The 22,616-nt window shown below is 42.6% G+C and overlaps 1 protein-coding gene across 1 annotated transcript in view; it reads left to right on the top strand.

Moving 5' to 3' along the window:
- The window catches only part of pdzd2 (PDZ domain containing 2), an 809,599-nt gene that overhangs the window by 476,991 nt on the left and 309,992 nt on the right, over positions 1 to 22,616 (top strand). Inside the window, 1 exon segment of the mRNA XM_072497206.1 lies at positions 8,429 to 8,888. Within this exon segment, the coding sequence (XP_072353307.1) occupies positions 8,429 to 8,888 (460 nt within the window).

The raw sequence follows: 22,616 nt of genomic DNA, 5'->3' as shown, positions 1-22,616 counted from the left end.
GCCAAATGGGTGCAGAAGGAAATTTAAGTTCAGAATTTCAGCTTAGATTCTAAGTAACTGTGTTCTTTGTACTTTTAAGATCTTTATTGTAACTGGCAGTGTAGTTATTAGCATTTATGGTATTTGATTTTGGTATAGTAAAAATGTTGTTTTAAATCGTGATTCTTGTGGCTTTGTTCTTTTAGTAAATAACAGTAAATGTTTTTTAAAAATGCAACGCTACTAGCCTCTACCGAGCTCTTAGCACTTTGATGACTTCAGGATACCCCAAAGTGATTTCCAGTCAATTGAGCACTTTTGTGAAGTGTTGCCACTGTTGGAATGTAGGAAACTTAGCAGCCAAATCGACCAATGCAAGATTCCACAAACCACAATGTGATAATGACCAGATAATCTGTTTTAGTGATATTGGCTGAGGGAAAAGTATTCGTGAGGAACTCCCCTGCTTTTCTTTCAAGTACTACCACGGGATATTTTATGTCCACCTGAGACGACAGGCAAGACCTTCGCTTAACATCCCAGCCAAAAGATAGCACCTCTGTCAGTGCAGCAGTTCCTCAATTGTGTATGGAAGTATCAGGCCAGATTATGTGCCCAAGTCACCAGAGTGGGACTTGAACCCACAACCTTCTGAACAAAGGCAAGAGCACTGAGTTACACAATTACAGTCCATGATAAAACAGAGGTTATGCTATTTTTACAGCAACAGAACCGTTATAACGTGAAACTTTTAATCACCATTCTATTTCAAAATACCTGTGTTTCACTTTCTCAGGGTGGCATGGTGGTTAACACTGCTGCCTCACAGCGGCAGTGACCTGGGTTCCATTCCAACCTTGGGTGACCATTTTGTGTGGAGTTTGCACATTCTCCCCGTGTCTGTGTGGGTTTCCTCCAAATGCTCGGTTTCCTCCCACAGTCTAAAGATGTCTAGGTTAGGTGGATTGGCCATGCCATATTGCCCCAAGAATCCATAGGTTAGGAGGGGTTATGGGGATAGGGCAGAGGATCTTTCAAAGACTTTATGGGCCAAATTCTATAATTCATCTTGCCGACAAGCGAAGGATGTTTCCGGTTGGTTTCTGTAAAACAGTTGCTTTTACAGCTGGGATGTGTTCCATTTACCAGCAATTTAACCCAAACTAATTTTGATCTGTCCTGTTTAGGAGAGCTGTGTGCTTGCTGACTGTATGTCTGGTATTATAGGAACCAGACAGTAGCTCATTTCAATGGTAAGCTGAGAGCAACAGAATATGGATATTTTAAAACTCGCTGCTGGTTAAAATTGGCCTTGCCTCTGATGTTCTCTCTACTTACTCTCTTCTGTTGTGCAAGTCTATTATTTCATTCTGAATTAGTATTTAACCTCCCCAGATGTATTATCATAGAATTTGATTATCATAGAATTTACAGTGCAGAAGGAGGCCATTCGGCCCGTCGAGTCTGCACCGGCTCTTGGAAAGAGCACCCTACCCAAGGTCAACACCTCCACCCTATCCCCATAACCCAGTAACCCCACCCAACACTAAGGGCAATTTTGGACACAAAGGGCAATTTATCATGGCCAATCCACCTGAGCTGCACATCTTTGGACTGTGGGAGGAAACCGGAGCACCCGGAGGAAACCCACGCACACACGGGGAGGATGTGCAGACTCCGCACAGACAGTGACCCAAGCCGGAATCGAACCTAGGACCCTGGAGCTGTGAAGCAATTGTGCTATCCACAATGCTACCGTGCTGCCCACGATACGGTCACAGTTTCAGCTTGTCAATAATTATGTTATACACACGTGACTCTGAGAATCTGTTGGCTTTCTGACATACTGGAAATCCAAACGATGGCGAACAGGAAAAAAACCTCTAATCCATTCCACTTGTTGCATACAATTGTGATATCTAACATATCTGAATATATACAGTCTTGACCTCACCCAAAATGAAGTGAAAATGAAAATCGCTTATTTTCACAAGTAGGCTTCAAATGAAGTTACTGTGAAAAGCCCCTAGTCGCCACATTCCAGTGCCTGTTCGGGGAGGCTGGTACGGGAATTGAACTGTGCTGCTGGCCTGCCTTGGTCTGCTTTAAAAGCCAGCGATTTAGCCCTGTACCAAACTATGTGACCTTCCAACAGAAAGCCCTGGGGTTATCCAAAAATTTGGGGTGGGGGGAAGAGTTCATACTTGTCAAAACGGTGAGGATTCTTTAAGTATTGGAGCTTATAGATAAAGGGCAGGCTAAGCAATATTGTAGGTTGAGTGTTCCCGTTTAAGTCACAAGCCTGTTGTCTGGCTAATTTCCAGATAGTGAACCACACGGCAGGGCATCGGGTGCAATTATCCCAGAGGAGGTCAAGTAAGAAGCTGCTTCTGGGATCGCCATCCAATTAGGAATGGCAGATGCCACGAATGTGTGAGGGCCAATCAGAGCGCCCAAGTGACACAAGGTGGAGGCATCATTCTGCTGATGGGACCAGCAGCCAATTCCTCATGCCCAGCACTATCCAGTGGCTCCATCTGTGGGTGACAGCAAAATGTTTCAAGCGATTGTGGACATCCAAAGATTTGCCAATTTTGACCTATAAACTGATAATAGCATGTAAAAGTTGTGGTGCATGAACCACCTGTCCTGCTGTCACCCCTGTGAATAGAGGAGTTGCTGATACAGCAGGGTCCTGAGCATAGTGGCAAACATTCCCTTGCCTAACAAAAATCTATCTACCTGATCCTCCTGTGGACTAGTGGTCTTGGTCACTGAACTGGTAAACCACAAACCTAGACTAATGCTCTGGGGGTTCCAGATTCAAATCCCACCACAGCCAATGGTTAAATTTGAATTTTATAAAATGAACTTCCTATGGCAGGCACTTTTTCTAGGTTCCCTCCTGTGGTCTAGGTCACTGAACTGGTAAACCACAAACCTAAAGCAATGCTCTGGGGTTCCCGGCTCGAATCCCACCATGTTCGATGGTAAATCATCCTGTGGCAGACCTGGGTGAGCTGAAAATTTATTAAAGTATTCAACGACCCCGCTTCCCTCATAACTCTTGGAGAAAAGATTTCTCTTTCTTTTGTCCTGAAAGGGTGATCCCTAATTTTAAAATAGTGCCCCAACTTCTGGATTTATCCTCAAGAGGAAACATCCTTTCCATGTCCATCTTGTCAAGTAATGCGGCATATCTGTACAAAACAAGTGGTTCCCACTGATGAAAACAGAAAATATTGGAAGAAATCAGCAAGTCTCACAGCATCTGTGGAGAGGGAAACAGAGTTAACATTTTGTGTCATATATGACACTTACTCAGAACTGAAGGAAGGTGGAAATGTGATGGATGTTATGCCATTGAAAGGGAGGAGGGGGTGGAAGAACAAAAATGTAGAGGGTGGGAGACATTAAATGACAAAGATGCCATGGAATAAAAAAGGGCAAAGGAGTAGTTGTGCATCTCACTGATGATTACACCATGTTGACTACACAGTGAGCTAAATAGCTGGCTTTTAAAGCAGACCAAGGCAGGCCAGCAGCACGGTTCAATTCCCGTACCAGCCTCCCCGAACAGGCGCCGGAATGTGGCGACTAGGGGCTTTTCACAGTAACTTCATTAAAGCCTACTTGTGACAATAAGCAATTTTCATTTTCATTCATTCATGTTTTTCTAACGCCATGTCAATGGGTTATTTTTGTAAATATATTCTCTACAACTCCAACTAATTAGTTGGGTGATTAGATTTGGGGCTTTCTCTGCTCTACATCTGCATTTTGCTAAGCATAAGGGGTGACATGGACATTTATATGGTGGGGGGGGGGGGGGGGAATGAATGGTCAAGCTAAAAAAAAGTTTGCATCCTTGGCAGTTAGGCTGAGCACACAGTTTGCCCATAGTGTTGCTTAATTCCATCAATGAACAGAAAAATGTTAACGGACAATGTTTTTACTCAATTGTATTAATTACTGTTTATGTTAGAATAAGGACATTTGTAAAAATAAAATTCTGGGATCTGTTAGTGGACGTTGATGAATCGTAAAATCTAACCATGTGTTTGATGACAGATGTAAAGTGCTTCATTCTCTTATTTGCATTCCCACCTTTTCCCTCGAGGAAGCCCGCAGGATGAAAGCTTGCAAAATTTTCTTCTTTTTGTGCTGCTGCGTAATGTTTTCATTGACGTACTCAATATCTACCTTCTGGCAGTACACAATCCCTCGCCCAACCAATATCCATTGAGTTTTAATGCCGTTGCCTGCCCACAAGAGTAAGGGGGTTGTAGAAGGTTAGAAGTGGTGTTTCAAATGCTAATACCATGAAGTCTTTGTGCAGACTCCTTTTGGCTATACAAGAGCTTCAGTATGAGGTTCAATACTGCTTTATGAACACCTGTCACCTCTCTCTCTTAGCGAGAGAAGCTGTTGGCTGTGGTTGCTGTTGTTCTTGTTTCCATTTCTTTTAATACCTTATTCTCTATTACTCTCTTCTTTGAAAAATGAAGGTTGCATCTGTTTTGTTGCTGTTCAGTCAGGTAAGACGAAAGATATTCAGTAAGTGCTGACTGTGCATCAGTGTCTGTAGCATAACGTGTGTTTGTGAGTTATCTTTGAGTTATGGGAACATTGTGGTAAAGGTGTTGACTGATATGTAACATGTCTGATTGCGTAATCTCAGTCAGCAGTGTGTGGTATTCATTACTAGGCAGGTTTGAGAAGAAAGTAGCTGAAGTGATAAAAACTAACCTTGGGAATACATTATGTTTAGTTTAATTGATGGTTTGCTGCTGTGCTAGCTTTTCAGGCAGTGGCAGACGTTTACAACATGTAAGATGTGGATTTTCATCCATTCTAATTAATTTGCATTGTGTCACCTATTTCATTGGTGGGGGATATTCTGCTTGACGGTCATATGGAGTACTGAACGATTTACTGTTAGCATAGTGTTCAGTGAGCCAATGAGGATGATAGAATTATCCTTGTGAATATCACAAAGCTGCTTGTAAATGCTGGGGTTTCCTTGATGGGAGATTTTACGGCTCAATATATTTCTTCAATTCCATGGCTTAAATGATTGAACAATGTCTATCAAAGTGAACACGATCTCTCTCAGTATTGGACAGTGGTAGTTCTGATGTGAGCTGCTGCACCTCGGAGGCAACTCTAAAGAAACAGTGGAGCATATTAGTTAGTAACTAATTTCTATATGTTTTAGACATTTCTGGTTCTCTCAATAGTACAGTCAATTTTCCTACCATTTAACTCGATGTGAATTATGCAGAGCACCAAGACTTTCTGATTTTTGTTCAAAAATAGCAGTTCTGTTATTTAATAAAGAAGCAAACAGTGTGTACATCTGTGGACTATTTGTTAAAGTTAATTTCCATTTGTTAAAGTTTCATTGTGTTCAGAATGCTCAGTTAGGGTGAGGGGGATGGGGGGAAAGAATTAAGAAGTTTCTATTTAATCAAAAGTCAGACTTTGCGTTAATCATCTTAATGAACAGAGAAATGTCAAAATATTGCCACGGCAGGCATAAAGGGGAGCCAGACTGTCTTTGCAAATGTATTATCAAAGTTAAGTTGGAAGCAACTGTCCTTGCGTGTGTATGATATTATTTTGGTGAAGTGTTGCTTAAGAATAACAAATAGTTTCCAGTTCTATAACAAAAACAATCATGCCTATATTTCAGTTTTAATTAACTTGTACTGATTTATTTTTTTCAAGTTTTTTTTTGCCTCTCTTTTCGATGTAATGGGTCACTTGTGAGGCATATTTTATAGAGTTGCCCAATTGTGTTTTGTCTCTACTGGGAGCATTGCATACTGAAGGATGGCAGAAGCATGTCCTCTACTTTGTATAATCAGATTTTGTTACGAAAGCTCTTTAACAGATAATCAATAGGATCATTTCAGGGAATTATATTTATATGACACCGCAATAGTTGGAAATTTTCTTGGAATCATTTCCATTTTTAAAAAATTATTTTTAAAATTTCGCTACCATAGCTTCCCTGGAGATTAAGTAGATATCCCATTTAAGCAGTTCTGACATTTTTTAGTGAAGTTACTATGGTAGAACATGAGTATTTCTGAGCAGCTCAATTCATCAAGGTATCTCAAAGTACTTCACATTCAACACAATTCTCTTGTGAATGTGTATTAGAGGGAAATGTAACAGCCAATTTTCACACAGTATGGTCCCATTAATAGTAAGCAGGTGGCCAAAAGATAATTGATTTCTGGTGGTGTTGGTTGAACAAGGAACATTTCTAGTCAAGAGGAGTCTGACTTTCCTTCAAATAGTGCCATGAGATTAAATCCCCCAAAACAGTGAGTCTAAGTTTGACATCCCACCTGAAAGATGACACTTTCAATAAGGCAAAACTCCTCAGTCTTTAACTGTATTGTGAACCCAAATTGTGTGCCCACATAATTAATGGGACATGAACCCACAACCTCTGACTCAAAAGTGATCAAGCCAATAACTCAATTAATTGAAAGGTAGCTATACATTTGACAAGTTCAAGTATTTCTTTCTTGTTTCTTTTAAATACTAATTGGATTCCCAGCGCTGCTGATAGGATGTTGAAGGAGCTCCCATCTTCCACAACCTTGAGCTCATCCAAAGTTCTTCAGTCTGTTCACTCGGACCAAGTCCCTTTCGCTCATTACCCCTGTGCTTGCTAACTTATATTGGCTCCTGCTTCAGCAATGCCTTGTAGTTAACATTTTTACCCATGTGGCCTTTTTCCCTATCTCTGTAAACTTCCCCAGCCCTACAATCCTCTGAGATCAATGCACTCCTCCAAATTGGACCTTTACATCTATGATTCATTGATCATAATGTGATGTTGAGCCACTATCTGCCATGCTCCCATCAAACGTGGCTCTTGGGCGTATGAATGAGTTCTTGAGTGTATGGTGTATAGATAAGATTTACCCTTTTATACGTCTTTCAAACCTTTTATACAATTTCACTACTGATGAGGAACATGCTGTGAACATGTGGCAAGATGAAAGCTATATATTCCTATGGGTGCATGATTCCCAAAGATTTTCTGTTCATTCATTTTAATTTTATCAAAAATGTGGGGAGAATACACCTGGGCCGGGATACTCCGAGCTTCGCCGGGCCGGAGAATCGGCGGTGACGCTGGAAATTCCCACCACACCGCTTCGACGCCGGGAGGCGATTCTCCGGCGACCAGAGAATCGGCGGCAGTCGCACGCGCGCAATCAACGCGGCGCGGCAATTCTCCGCGATCGACCGGCCGAGTTCCGCCGCCGTGGTTCCAACCTGGTTCCATCCGGCGGGAGCTCGGACCCGCAGCTGGGCTGGCCATCCTGGTGAGGGGGCCAGGGGGATCAGACTCCGGGGGGTGGCCTCCAAGATGGCCAAACCCGCGATCGAGGGCTACCGATCAGTGGACGCGCACTATCCGGTGGGGGGCCTACCTTCTTCCGCACTGGGCCGCTGTGTCACTATGCCATGTTGGCGGTGCCAGCGAGGAAACAGCCACCAAATGTATGTGCCAGCGTGGAAACGGGCGCCGCAGGCATGCACGACGCAGAAATGGCCACCGCGCGCGGGCGTGGACCTGCGCCGGCAGTGCGGGCCGCGTATCGGCGCCGGAGCTCTGTGCAGCTCTCTGGTGCTATGCTGGACCCCCATGGTGTTTACGCCGGCGTCAACACTTAGCCGGGATTTTGGAGAATCCCTAATTCCTGAATGTATTATTGTGATTCTTTGGGGGGGGGGGGGGGGGGGGCTATATGTTAAGTTTTGCTTGTTGATAAGTTGAGCAAAAAGGTCAGTTTGGGCGCAAAAATAGGACATCCAGTTCCGGGTTTCCGTTCGGGAAACTGCAACTTGTCCACTTTTGCAGCTGACCCATGTGTGACTTTTGTTTTCTCACATGTGGTTCAGGTTTGCAGTGCAGTTTAAGAGCCATGATGGAGGGCAAGATGAGTGTCAGTACAAAGGGAGACTGGTTAGGAGGCCTGCCTGTTCTTCCATCAAAACTGCCCGGGTCTCAACATTGTTTAACGGCCCCTCACATCTTCACCCATCAATGCCATCTCGTCCCCTCTGAGTGCCCAACTCGCACCAACACAGGAGATTAATGTGCAGGAGGAAATACTATTTCCCTATGACCCTCACGATGGGGACCCTGACTTTGGACGAGATGCATATGCGTTTTGCACCTAGGATCTGTCTGACCTGAAGATAGGCCACAGGAACATGGTGCGGAGTTGGAAAGGCAAAGGAAAATTATTTTTTGCGAGAAGAAAACTAAATTGAGCATTTTGCGACTAAACCGGCAGTTTTGGCTAAATTTCTGAAAGGAAGAATTTCACCTTTGCTAAATACAGAATGCTTATCTTAATCCATCCTTTAAAGAGTTTAAGCATTTAATTGATGAAGGCATTCTGTTGTGTTACAGTTACCTGGCTGACCAGTGCTGGAATGGCGGATATATCTACCTGATCATGCTGCGTCGCATTAAACGCAAAGCTCCGCTTCCTCCTTCCAATGGCAGCGGCAGTGAACTCACGACAGGCAGCGGCAACTCTGAACCCAGTGGGAGTCCCGCACAAAACGGCAAACGAACTCGAAAGTTTGGTGTCATCTCCCGTTCTTCCCTCAACCGGGATAGCCAGGAGAGTCGGGAGAGTCACAGCTCTGAGCAAGAGAATGGATATCACGTTTCCATGGAGGCAGAGTGTTCAAAAGCTGAAGGGATTGACTCTCGTTGTGACCCCAATGACTCTAATGCAGCTGTTGACCGGTGTACGGAAGAGCAACTTTCTAACGGAACCTCTGCTCGACCCACAGCACAGTACAGAACGCGGCTCTCAGAAACAGGCCAGACAGATTCGAGACAGAGTGGACACTCTACTCAGGTAACTTATTGTTGGGCTCTGAATTTTGGAGATTATGGAGACTTAAAATGGAATGGAATATATTGGTATCTTTGCCTTGGCACCGGGTCATATCTTAGCAGGACTGAGACTTCAACTGATAATGATTTCAATTTCAGAATAGATTTGAATTGTGATTGTATTTTTCTGGAGATCCATTGGGCGGGATTTTCCAGCTGTTCCCACTGGCATGATCTTCCGGTCCCGCCGACGGTACCGCCCCTCCCCCGCCGCCGCCGCAGGTGTGAGCAACCAGAAACCCGTTGACAGCGGCAGCACTGGAAAATCCAGCCCATTGTTTTGTCAGGACTGTTGTCCTCTGCGGTAACTATTTTCTCAATTTCCTTTTGTATTAATAATCTCTGTGTTCTGTGTTTCACCTGCTGATCTCTATATTTGAAGCAATGCCTCTTATTTTTGTCCTTCCTTCATCACAGAAAGTCTTGGAATGAAAACAACTGGCTTACTTCAGTCAGGATTTCATAGGATGAAGTTTAACGTAGGCCTGGATCCTGTCAAATTTATGGAGTCAAGAAATTCCATGAAAAACTGACCTTTGGTGTGTGTGGAATCATCTGATGAGTCCCATCAGAAGAGAATGCATACTGTGGTGTAATAAGCAAGGTCTCGGGCTTCCAAGTCCTCCTGCTCATGACACTCCAACCCTACACTCCTTACCATAGGGTTACCAAGGCTTCAGAGTTGTCCTGGAATTTCCAGGAATTAAAGACCTGTCCTTCTGCCTTCAGAGATCTATGGACAAACACGCCAAGGTCCCTTTGTTCCTCGGAACTTCCAGTGTCAGGCATTGTTGTCCCATCCTCCCCCTTCTTTGCTTCTGCTTCTGAACATATTTGTTAAAAAGAGTACAATTAGACCTTGAGTAGAATCAAGGAATACAACACTAACTAATCCTTTAGCTGTCCTTTTAACATTCATAAGACTTAAAAAAGAACTTTTAACAGAAGCACATCAGGTTAAAGTCACTACTGAGAGCAGTTATTAGGTTTAAATCACCAAAGGATTGATTTACATTCTTTAGATTACAGAGAGAGAGACTAATGCCCCTTCTGGCTGTGACTGCAGCTATCCAGCTATGAAAACGAAACTAAAACACACCCTGCAGCAAACAGCCTAAAATGAAAGTAAAAAGCTGACAGACAGCTCAGCTCCACCCACACTCTGACATCAGATGTTAACCTTTAAACACCCATTTCTTAAAGGTACTCTCACATGACACCTCCCCCCCAAGAAAAGAAATAAACCATCAGCTTCAAGATGGTTTCATTTTTCACCTTTTCACTATCCTTTAAGAAATGCACACAGTAAATATACTTTTTCATTTCAAAAAACAACACTAGCAAACAGGTATAATAATACAGTCCTTTTTTTTTTGTTGTTCTTCCTCCAACTGGGATCCCTCTCGATTGACAGTCTCTTTGAACAAGAAGGTCTCTGCACGATCCGTCCATTTCTCTACACCTCGGCATTTCTCTTTAAAGTAAGATACTTTAGTTCAATCTGATCACAGAGTCCCTTGTAATTCTCCAACACAGGAGCATTGGTTATCACAGCTTTCAGGCCATCAAATGCCTGTTGAAAGTCCGCTATCCACTGAAATTTTCGACGTTTCTTCAGCAAGTCCCTCAGTGGAGCAACCACGCTACAAAACTGTGCACAAATGTTCAATCAAATCCACTCATGCCAAGAAATTGCATTATTTCCCTTTGTCTTGAGGGTATCGGAAACTCCCCAATAACTGTTGGTTTTGTTGATCTCCAAATTTCTTTCTCTGTCAGTCTGGCCTCAATAAAAGTTGAGACGGATTCGCACGTAAACAGAAGTTATTTATTTAGCTTGCAAGCTTGAATCATCTTACAGAAATGTAACAGGACATCCAGCCTCTTACACTCCAGAAAACGACTGACTAAAAGACAAAGGGATCTCTGCAAAATCAGTTCAAATGGTATCAAGTTTCACATACTCGACGGACATAGGTCAGCCTAGGTCCCTCCTGACCTGTTTAATCTATTCTGATTGGCTCACTTCCAATCCCTTTCTCTGGCCCCTATCAATGAAGCATCACTCTCATAGACACACCTCTTCCTGCTTTTTCCATGCGGTCTCGAATTCCTTTGTCCCTAACTGCAAGAATCAAAGTGGCTTATTTCTACATTACATTAACTAGTAACTCTAAAGTAACTATTTTATATCACATTCGTCATTCCCTCCTTTTATCATTCCATGATAACCGAACTATCCAATCTATAGCTACGGTACCTCATCTAAAAAGATCCGTCGCTGCATTTCCAATTCCTGTCTTAGCCCCCCTTCATCTGCTTCACCCTCATGGATTTTAACAGTTAAATTTTTTTTCTCGGTGATTGGGGCGGTGATCTGATCTAGTGCACCCCGCATTCTACCCATCACACATTTAAGGATGGCCAGGCCCACAAAGATGCAGCCGATAGCTACCACTAGATACATGGCCATATTTATCAACCAGTCCTTCCATCCTCCAAATCCCCAGTTACCCCAAGAGCCAGGATCCTGCATCCCGTCCAAGTGATCCCGTATGCGATCCATAAATTTAGTGATGTTAGCAGTCAAGTCCTGAATCCCCATAATACACTTGCCCTGTACTATGGCGCATACCCCACCCTCACGGGCCAGAAGATAGTCAAGAGCATACCGGTTCTGCATTGCAAACAACCGTAGCTGAGACAACTCCTTAGTTATTGCCCCGAGGGCTCCCAAGGTTTCATTTCCCAAAATGGTAAGGCCGCAAATAAAATAATTCCGATCACTAACAGCCAAGGAACCCCCCACACCTCCCAGTGTCAATACGCTCAGAATGCCCCACCCGGCTGAGTGGCCCCGGTTGGGTGCAAGAACCTGAGGTTTTTTCCAGTTCTCGCAAAATTCAGCAGAGACTGCCCGGCGTGCTAACTGATTATGCAGGTTCCACGCCGAAGGGCAGGGGACTGTGGTAGGGACTAGAGTCCCTATAGCAATTCGGCGGGGAAATGGGGTGACAAAACGTTGGTCGCCGTACCATTAAATAAAAAGTAGTATCCTTGTTCCGTGTGGAGACTAGCATCACAATCAGCATATCGGTTGCGTAAGGACCTCCCAGTAGCCCAGTTTATCCAATTTTGAAATGCCCATTCGGGCCGCCCAGCAATGCAGAAAGCCCTATTCCCAACAGTGATATGAGAGACATTCGCCCAGCCACAAAGGAGCTGGAGGCCAGCGTTCAATGGAACGCAAGTGGTGTTATAACAAACGCATTGGCCAGATGCCTGGGTGATATGGCACCTCCTGTCCGTACAGGTGGGAAACAGACATGTTATATTTGTGTCCACCTCTACCAGCAAACAGCCGTACCCTTCACTGCTGAAGCAATTCTCGTACGACCGGGAATCCCTATTGGGAGTGAAGTGGCTAGGTATGTACGCCCTCCACCGTCGCAGCCTATCGTACTGTGAATGGGAATTATCCCGAGGGAGGGGAAGGCAAATAGCCGGTGGTGCTGAATCCGGATCGTAAGGAAGAGTGACTTGCTCGGGCAATGGCTCGGAACGCTGACAATGAACCACCGTTTGGGGAGTGCCCCAAAGTGGTGAAACAGAAAATAACCTAGACACCGCTGCGGGGTTTGGGTAGCAGACAACCCGTCCCTGGCCATACAGACGGTGGTAAATCTGGTAGAAGAGATTCATACTACCCGGGTTTTCCTCAGTTTGGCCTTTAATTAACTTAAGTGCATCTCCCGGTAACCTACGTTCTAGCTGTACTTCCCTTCTCACACGCCCCGTCCTCTCTCTAGTCCCTTTCTCTTTCTCATGGTCTCTTCCTACACTCTTCTGACAGCCTGATGTTACCTTTATTGTACCACTTTTAACACATCCAAAATCAAATTTACATGTATTCCAAAAACAAGGCAATGTCCATATAATGTTCCCTTCCCATCGCCGGGACCGGTGCAGCTGCTTCATGACTCCCGCATTCTCCTTAACTTTGATGACCTTCCATGAGTCGATACCATGTCCTCGTATATGGGGGCAGTGAAGAACATCACCTTTGCATAGGTGATGTATCCTTGTAGATTGGTTGGGGCTACACAGATACATAATATTCCCCTTTTCCATGTCCATCGCCAATAACACGCCAAGCGAAGTGAGGCCAAATATCAGACAGACGATGCGTAGCCACTCCATCATGCTCCACACCTGTAAAATAGCACTGGAGAAGGGAGGCAGGTTAGTATCCGACCTTTTACAGTAGTGGAGATGGACTCAATTTTTTTAGTTTTGAGGGTCTGATTGTGTCTCTCAACCACCCCGGCTGCCTGCGGTCTGTAAGCACAGTGTAACTGCTGGCGTATGCCCAACTGGGAGCAAAACTCCTTGTTAATTTGTCCAATAAAATGAGGCCCATTATCAGAACTTAACTGAGCTGGTATACCGTACCGGGGAATGATTTCCCTCATCAAGACTTTAACCAAAGTAGCAGCTTTACTATAGATAGTCGGATACGCCTCGACCCATCTGCTGAACACATCCACAATGACCAAAACATATTTGTAACATTGACACCTTTCCAACTCAATGTAATCCATTTGGAGCGTCTCAAAGGGACCACTGGGCAACGGGGTTTGCCCCTTCCCACAAGGGATACCTTTTCCGGTGTTATATTGCTGACAAATCAAACACCGATTACTGATACTTTGGGCCAACCCCTGCATTTTAGGGTGCCACCAAGTGTCCAGCAACAAATCACTAGTCCCTCGAGCCCCACAATGAGTTGCAAAGTGTACACATTCGATGACCCATAAAGCCAGTACATCAGACATACAAGTCTGATGTGCAGGCGTGGTCCATAAAGAGGAAACAGAATCATATGTACAACCTAACCGTTTCCACATTTGTTTATCACTCTCAGGAGCGTCCTCCTGTAACCTTATGACGTCTGGCATTGGCTTGTCAGAAGCAGACACATTCATAGTAGATCGTTTAGTCTGACTTAACATTTTAGGCACCATCACTTGCTGAATTTGTGCGGCTGTGCGCGCTGCACAATCTGCTCGTTCATTACCAACGTCAACTGGGGTTGTACCATTCGTGTGGGCAGCGCATTTAATAACGGAAATCTGCGCTGGCAGAAGGAGGGCCTGCAGTAGGTCATTAACTAAACCCCGGTGGGATATTTGACCACACATAATCATGTCAGGTTGTTCTGACGAAATGTCACTCAAATCGCCCCTTATTGTGGTAGTTTCCTGAATCAAGGCTAAACAGTCGTGGCCAGGTGCGTCTTCATGGACAGGGGGACCACTTGGAAAACAGGCTGGATTGATAGTGGTACAGTGTTTAAATGTCAGACGTGGATTGTTCAAAAGGTATATCTCATACCTATTCTGACGAGCTGCGGTAAGATGCTGACCATTCGCCCCATATCCCTGGCATGGTACTGGTCATGGACCTGACGTGTAATATGAGGGCTTACCGAAGCTGACTGTGGCCATAAATGTGGTGATATTGTAACAAAATCGGCTGTACCTTCTTTTCCCGTGACTGTGGCTGTAACCTTGACTGGCCATTCGGTCTCAAGTAATGGCCGGTATTTGTCCTCCAACTCCCTGTTTCGTCCAGTTCTGTCATAGGCCAGGGTAACGTGATGCAGTGATAGTGGCTGTTCAATGTCTAACGTCCACCACTGGGGGGTGATAGAAATATAGCACTGTTGTCTCATCCTCCTCTTCGCTGATCCACCCACCCAAAGTCACTATATTGGAGCTCCTGCTGGTAAACTACCATTTCTGCCGCTTGTTGGGATCGCAGATCATCCTTTTTCATTACATACTCAGTCTTAACCTTTGTAACTGAGCCTCCTTCTTGGCCTACACCCTCCTTCCAGTAAAATCTGACTGCCCTTGCCATCTGGGAAGGGTCGTTCTCTGTCCAATTCATGTTATTACATTTCACAGCAGTAACCACAGAAGGTGGTAGGCAATGCATTAACATAGCACAGTATTGAGGGGAATTCTGACCAGTTTGATACAGCAAATCGCCTGACTGCCCCCGGTAGATTTCATTAAAACGCCCCAGACATTCCTATGGCTCGTCAATCTTCCTAGGTTTTAGGTCTAAGATAACAGAAAGATTTATGGGCCTTTGAAATGTGCTATTCAACGCATTCAAGATCTGTGTCCTTCTTTTCTCTATTTGCTCTCTTTTTTTTTTAAACTTAAAAATGTTTGAAAATTCAAATTGAATTACTGCAACTTGCAAGCTTAGCTCTGATCTCAACTCAGAACTAAATTTACAATTTGCTTAACACAAACTTGTATAACATTTACAACTTAATTATTTCTTTATCTTAACAATTTTTTTTTTTTAACAAGTTTTTTTTTCTGTTACATACACATAAGTATTAGCAAAATCAACTATCGTAAGTATTAGCAAAATCAATTATCATCTCCAGATTGACACTTTTTAAAATGGTGTCCATGATCTTCTTTAAGTTTCTATTAATCTCCAGATAAAATGAGATAAACCTTATTTCAAGTAAGTAAAATTTAAGATTCTGGCAATTTCAATCAATTGCTTTCGAAAATAATAACTTTTATCAAAGAGGTGGAGAAACCCACTGGTTTCCTTTAATTAATTCAAAACGTAACTTTGCTGGTGTTCACTGACTCAAAGGAAAGGTATCCGATTACACTGCAGACTGGTGCTGTTATCTCAAGGCCTGAGTGAGAAGCACTGTCTGTTTTCAACTCCGCCTGCTGCTGTTAACCCTTTGAGAGACTTCTGCTTCAACCTCACAATCTCAACTAGACCTCGGAACTTTACAGTCCAAGGAGACAATTTTAGCTTAATCAACTATATATTTAAAACACTCACACATAGAGTTGAACCATCTTCAGATTTAAAAACAGTTATACTGGACTGAACCTTCATTAATTAAGTCACATCAGCCTCTGAACCCTAATAATAGACTGAACCTTTATTATTTAAGTCACATCAGCCTCTGAACCCTAATAATAGACAGAACCTTTATTATTTAAGTCACATCAGCCTCTGAACCCTAATAATAGACTGAACCTTTATTATTTAAGTCACATCAGCCTCTGAACCCTGATAATAGACTGAACCTTTATTATTTAAGTCACATCAGCCTCTGAACCCTGATAATAGACTGAACCTTTATTATTTAAAGTCCCATCAGCCCAAAACCCTAACCCAAGCCGAAACAACAATATGAAATCCCATCAATTAAAGTGCTAATCCCCAGACTGACCTGTGATTTCGTCATGGCGGTCTTTCTGTGCCAACCGCGAGTGACCAGACTAATCAGACGATAAGAAGAGGGGAACAATCAATGCTGGTCGTTTTCCATTTCTACATTGAGGGCCCTTTGTTCCCGTCCTCCTGTTCATAATCAGTCTAATTCTGATTTCGCAGTTGGATCAGGATCGCCCAGAGAAATCCCGGTTTTCGGCACCAAATGTTGATCTCCAAATTTCTTTCTCTGTCAGTCTGGCCTCAATAAAAGTTGAGACGGATTCGCACGTAAACAGAAGTTATTTATTTAGCTTGCAAGCTTGAATCATCTTACAGAAATGTAACAGGACATCCAGCCTCTTACACTCCAGAAAACGACTGACTAAAAGACAAAGGGATCTCTGCAAAATCAGTTCAAATGGTATCAAGTTTCACATACTCGACGGACATAGGTCAGCCTAGGTCCCTCCTGACCTGTTTAATCTATTCTGATTGGCTCACTTCCAATCCCTTTCTCTGGCCCCTATCAATGAAGCATCACTCTCATAGACACACCTCTTCCTGCTTTTTCCATGCGGTCTCAAATTCCTTTGTCCCTAACTGCAAGAATCAAAGTGGCTTATTTCTACATTACATTAACTAGTAACTCTAAAGTAACTATTTTATATCACATTCGTCAGTTTCACATCCCGTGTGACCATTCGACCCTGTCCAACTGGATGACCAAGGAAAGTGACTTGGGCTTTTCCAAATTCACTTTTGGCTAGGTTTATCACCAAACCAGCCTCCTGAAGTCGATTGAATAACTCCACCAGATGTTTTAAATGTTCTTTCCATTTCAGGCTGAAAATTATCAGATCGTCGATGCATACCGCACAATTGGGTAATCCTGAAACAACTTTGTTACTTAACCGTTGAAATGTGGCTGGGGCGTTTTTCATGCCAAATGGCATAACTTTGAATTGGTATATACCATCTGGAGTCACAAAAGCTGAAATCTCCTTCGCCCTTTCGGATAAAACTACCTGCCAGTAACCTTTAAATAAATCCAATTTGGAAATAAAAGCTGATTGTCCCACTTTCTCAATGCAATCCTCCAAATGTGGGATAGGATAAGAGTCCATTCTTGTAACTGCATTAACCTTTCTATAGTCCACACACAACCGTTGGGTACCGTCTGGTTTAGGTACCATCACTATGGGTGAGCTCCATTGGCTGCAACCCACATCAATTATGCCATTTTAAGCATACTCTCAATCTCTTTGTTAACCTGTGCCAATTTTAAAGGGTTAAGTCTATATGGATGTTGTTTGAATGGAAAAGCATTTCCCACATCTACATCATGTATAGACATTATAGTACTTCCCAATTTAACTCCACAAACTTGCCCATGTGATATCAATAACTCTTTCAGGTCAGTTTGTTTTCCCTCTGGAAGGTAAATTAACAATTTATCCCAATTTTTAAGAACATCTTTGTTTTCCAATTTAATTTGAGGTATGTCAAATTCACAATTATCTGGATTTGGTTCGTCACATTGAGTTAGAATCATTAAAATCTCCTCCTTTATTCTTTCCTTCCCTTTCAAAGTACCTTTTAAGCATATTCACATGACCCACTCAGTGAGTCTTCCTTCTGTCTGGTGTTTTTATCATAATTCACCTCACTTAATTTCCTTTCAATCTGATGAGGTCCACAAAACCTAGCTTTTAAAGGTTCACCTACCACTGGTAACAATAGGAAAACTTTATCTCCAATGGCAAAACTACGAACTTTGGATTTCTTGTCCGCGACCCGTTTCAACACATTTTGTGCAACTTGTAAATGTTGTCTAGCCAATTCACGTGCTCTATTTAATCGTTCCCTAAAATTTGACACATAATCCAATTTTTCCTTAATCAATTTAAGTGGTCCTCTTACCTCATGACCAAAAATTAGTTCAAAAGGACTGAATTTGGTTGACTCAGTAGGTGCATCCCTAATTGTAAACAGTACGAATGGAATTCCTTTATTCCAATCCTCTGAATAATCTTGACAATAAGTCCTCAACATTGTCTTTAATGTCTGATGCCACCTTTCTAACACTCCCTGTGACTCTGGATGGTACGCAGTTGATTTAAATTGTTTTATTCCTAAGCTATCCATAACTTCTTTGAATAACCTCGAGGTAAAATTTGATCTGTGATCCGATTGTATTTTTGTGGGTAGTCCATATCTAGTAAAGAATTTAAGTAATTCCACCACAATCTTTTTAGCTGTAATATTACATACTGGAATGGCCTCTGGAAACCTAGTAGACACATCCATTATAGTCAAAAGATATTGATTCCCACTTTTTGTTTTAGGAAGCGGTCGTACGCAATCAATTAGGACCCTTGTAAAAGGTTCCTCAAATGCTGGAATGTGTATTAAGGGCGATAGTTTTATTACTGCTTGAGGTTTCCCTATCACTTGACATGTGTGACATGATTGACAAAATCTAACTACATCTTTATGTAGTCCAGGCCAACAGAAATGTTTTTGGATTTTAGCTTGAGTTTTCCTTATTCCCAAATGACCTCCCACTGGTACCTCGTGTGCAACTCGCAACACCTCCTTTCTAAACTCTACCGGTTATACTACTTGATGAACTTCTGCCCACTTTTCATCCGCCTGCATATGTAAAGGTCTCCATTTTCTCATCAAGGTATCACTTTTACGGTAATAACACTCTGGTATACATGCAGATTCCTCTTCTGTGTATGCTTTCTGATACATCCAGTTTATTTCTACTTCTTTCTGTTGTAACTCCGCCAATTTTTCTGAACTAAAAATATCCGCCTCATCCTCCACCTGTTCTTTTCCAATCATCTGATCAAAAATCGTTTCTGATAATTGTACTTCATCTTTATCTTCACTCTCTGATTTCTCCTCTTGCTTAACCTGTAACTTTGCGACCTTGTTACTACACAATCTGGAAACATCCCAGGATATTCGTCCTTCAACACTTCAGTTGTCTGATTTTCCATTGGCCTATCAACCACAGTAGGCATCACTCCCACCTGCGATCCAGCTATACAATTACCCAAGATAAACTGTATTCCTGGACAAGATAGTTTCTCTATTACTCCTACTACCACTTCACCACTCTTCACTGGACTTTCCAACCTTACCTTATATAATGGAACACTACTCTTCTCACCCTGAATTCCACATAACTCCTCATCTCTTACCATTAAAGATTGACTAGCTCCCGTATCTCTTAAAATTGTGACTTCCTTACCTGCACCTCCTGATTCACATGAGTACACTTTACCCACATAAGTAAATTCTTTAAAGAGGTCTGGCACCTTCTTATCAAACACCTCTTGATCAGGCTGTATAATCTTTTGTACCGCCTTCACTTCACTTGGGCATTCCTTTATCGCTTTAACAAACCCCAATGTTTTATCCTGTTTTACTACATCAGCCTTCCCAGTGCTTTTCTTCAACCACCAACACTGTGACTTTACATGGCCTAGTTTATTACAGTTAAAACGTTTGAAACTTTTCATTTCTTTTCCACCCTCCTGGATTTCTTTTTTAATCTGAGGTACACTCTCCTTATTATCTCCCATCAGATCACATTTACCTTTACCACTTGAGTATTTCTCATGTCCCCAGTTTCTATCCCTCACAGGCTGAAATTGATGTCGGAAACCAAACTTTGATTTATGAACTAATTCATAATCATCTGCCATTTCTGTTGCTAATCTCGCAGTTTTAACCCTCTGTTCTTCCACATGAGTTCTCACTACATCAGGAATTGAACTCTTAAACTCCTCCAAAAGTATAATTTCTCTGAGAGCTTCATACGTTTGGTCTATTTTCAAAGCCTATTATCAAAATGCCTCTGTTTGATCCATGTATGTTTGACCAGGTTCTTTCCTTAAATTTCTAAACCTTTGTCTGTAAGCTTCAGGCACTAGTTCATATGCACCGAAGATGGATTTTTTTCACCTCCTCATACGACTCAGATACCTCCTCTGATAGTGATGCAAACACTTCACTAGCCCTACCTGCCAGCTTTGTTTGAATGTCCTGTGGCCATTTCATTTGTTTAGCTGCCTTCTCAAATGAAATGAAAAAGGCTTCTACCTCCTTCTCATCAAGCCTTGGCAATGCTTGGACATATTTAAATAGATCCCCACAAAGCCTTCGACTATGACGATCTTTCTCACTATCCTCATCACTATCATCCAACTGTACGTTTCCCTTTACGCCTGCCAATTTTAACTGACTGTCATGTTTCATGGCCATTTTCTGAATTTCAAACTCTCTCTCTTTATCTTTTTCACTGATCTGTATCTCCCTTTCTCTTTCTTTTTCCTCTCTCTTTCTTTCTTTTTCCTCTCTATCTCTTTCATATTCAAGCTGCTTAAAATCTTTCTCATGTCCATTTGTTTAATTTGTAACTGGATTTTTGCCATTTCCAATGAGTCAAACTGTAGCTCAGGCAACTTTAAATGCTTAGCCACCGCCATAATTACCTCATCTTTTCGCATTTTGTCAGTTAATGTTAACTGCAATGTTTTTGCCAAATCTAACAGTCTGCTTTTAGTCTCTGTGCGTAAGGTGCTGCGTGTGACCGTCTCCACCCCCAAAAACTTCAGAGCCTCTGAAAGAGCCATTGTCCACAACACACTCCCCACTTAAATTAGAATACCACACCTGAAAAGCAACCACAATATGCTCACCCTCACTGTCTTTAAGTTCACTAAGCCAATCTAATAGATAGACTTTTATCCCGGACGAGCCCCAATTTGTTATGGGCCAATTTATAGAACCCCAAAGTGTATCATGGAGTTCACCTGACCCACAACTTTTAATAGATTGTGGTATGGGGAGCACACGGCCCACTCGACAGGTGTGGTAGAGCAGAAATGGAAAAGTATTTTTTAAAGCACAACAATGTTTAATCTATGAACTCAAGTTAACCTTTTTAAAACACACAGTGAACATCTTAGCAACCATTAATTCAAATACAACCCCCAAAGAATACAACACTGAGTAATCCTTAAGATGTCCTTTTAACATCCATAAGACTTAAAAAAGAACTTTTAACAGAAGCGCATCAGGTTAAAGTCACTACTGAGAGCAGTTATTAGTTTTAAATCACCAAAGGATCGATTTACATTCTTTAGATTACAGAGAGAGAGACTAATACCCCTTCTGGCTGTGACTGCAGCTATCCAGCTCTGAAAATGAAACTAAAACACACCCTGCAGCAAACAGCCTAAAACAAAAGTAAAATGCTGACGGACAGCCCACCTCCACCCACACTCTGACATCACTTAAACACCCATTTCTTAAAGGTACATTTCTTAAACACCCATTTCTTAAAGGTACTCTCACATGACATAATATTGTAGAACACAATTCTTACATGATAATTTTAATTCATCATCTCAAATTTTTGCCATCACTGACATTTATCAACATTTCCCTGGAGAATTCAACAACTCAAGATGCCATCTCCAACTGAAAGGGACAAAATTCTGAACCAGGCACAGGCCCATTTCTCTGACCTTTTGTCGTTAGCCTCTAAATGATGAATTGAAGTTCTGCGCTTTGCAGGGCTGACCAGGAAACCTGGTCACTCGGCACTCTATGTCTAGTTCTCTCCCTTTTCCTAATGGGTTTCCGCCAGGCTTCAACCATAGTTAAATTAACATCGGATAACATAAAATATCTGTCATGAAAAGTGTCCACATGGCACAACCAGTCCATGCCGATGTTTATACGCCTCTCAAATCTCCTCCCATCTTTTCTCCTCTACACCTACCATCATAACCCTCAATTCCATTCCATCTCATATGTCTGTTAGTTTCCCCTTAAATGCATCTATACTATTCACCTCAATCACTTCCTGTGCTACTGAGTTCCATATTCTCACCATTCTTTGGATGAAGAAGTTTCTTCTGAATTTTCTATTGGATCTGGGGAGCACGAGTTGGCATGAACTTTCATGGAGGCTGTAAAGAACCATGGGGGAGGGTAGGGTGAAGGGTGAGGATTAGAGTGCCTGACATCTGACAACACAACTGAGACAAAGTACCAGTGAACTAAAATAGCGTTCCAGCCTGCCTCAGCACTCTGCTTCCCCTTCGGATTTACTTCCGGGGTGGACTGGCTCAACTCTCTTTCCCTCCGGAGCAAAATTATGACTTTTGGGGCCTTTTTTCTGAGGTGGGTTTGGGAAATTTCCCAACCTGAGCTACCCGCCTTGGCAGAGAAAATTTATCCATGTGACTACCTTGTCCCCGCTTTGGCATGAGATGGGAGTTTCACTGGTGGTGATCTGTACAAGCAAAGATTTGTTCAGACTTTCATTCTGAAAAATAAACCAGGAAGTGTGTACAGGCAGATATAAATCAGCCACTTTTACTGTCACATCAGCGAC

This window comes from Scyliorhinus torazame, chromosome 3 (assembly GCF_047496885.1).
Source record: "Scyliorhinus torazame isolate Kashiwa2021f chromosome 3, sScyTor2.1, whole genome shotgun sequence".
Classification (NCBI taxonomy): Eukaryota; Metazoa; Chordata; class Chondrichthyes; order Carcharhiniformes; family Scyliorhinidae; genus Scyliorhinus; species Scyliorhinus torazame.
This window is presented reverse-complemented; position numbering and strand designations above follow the sequence as displayed.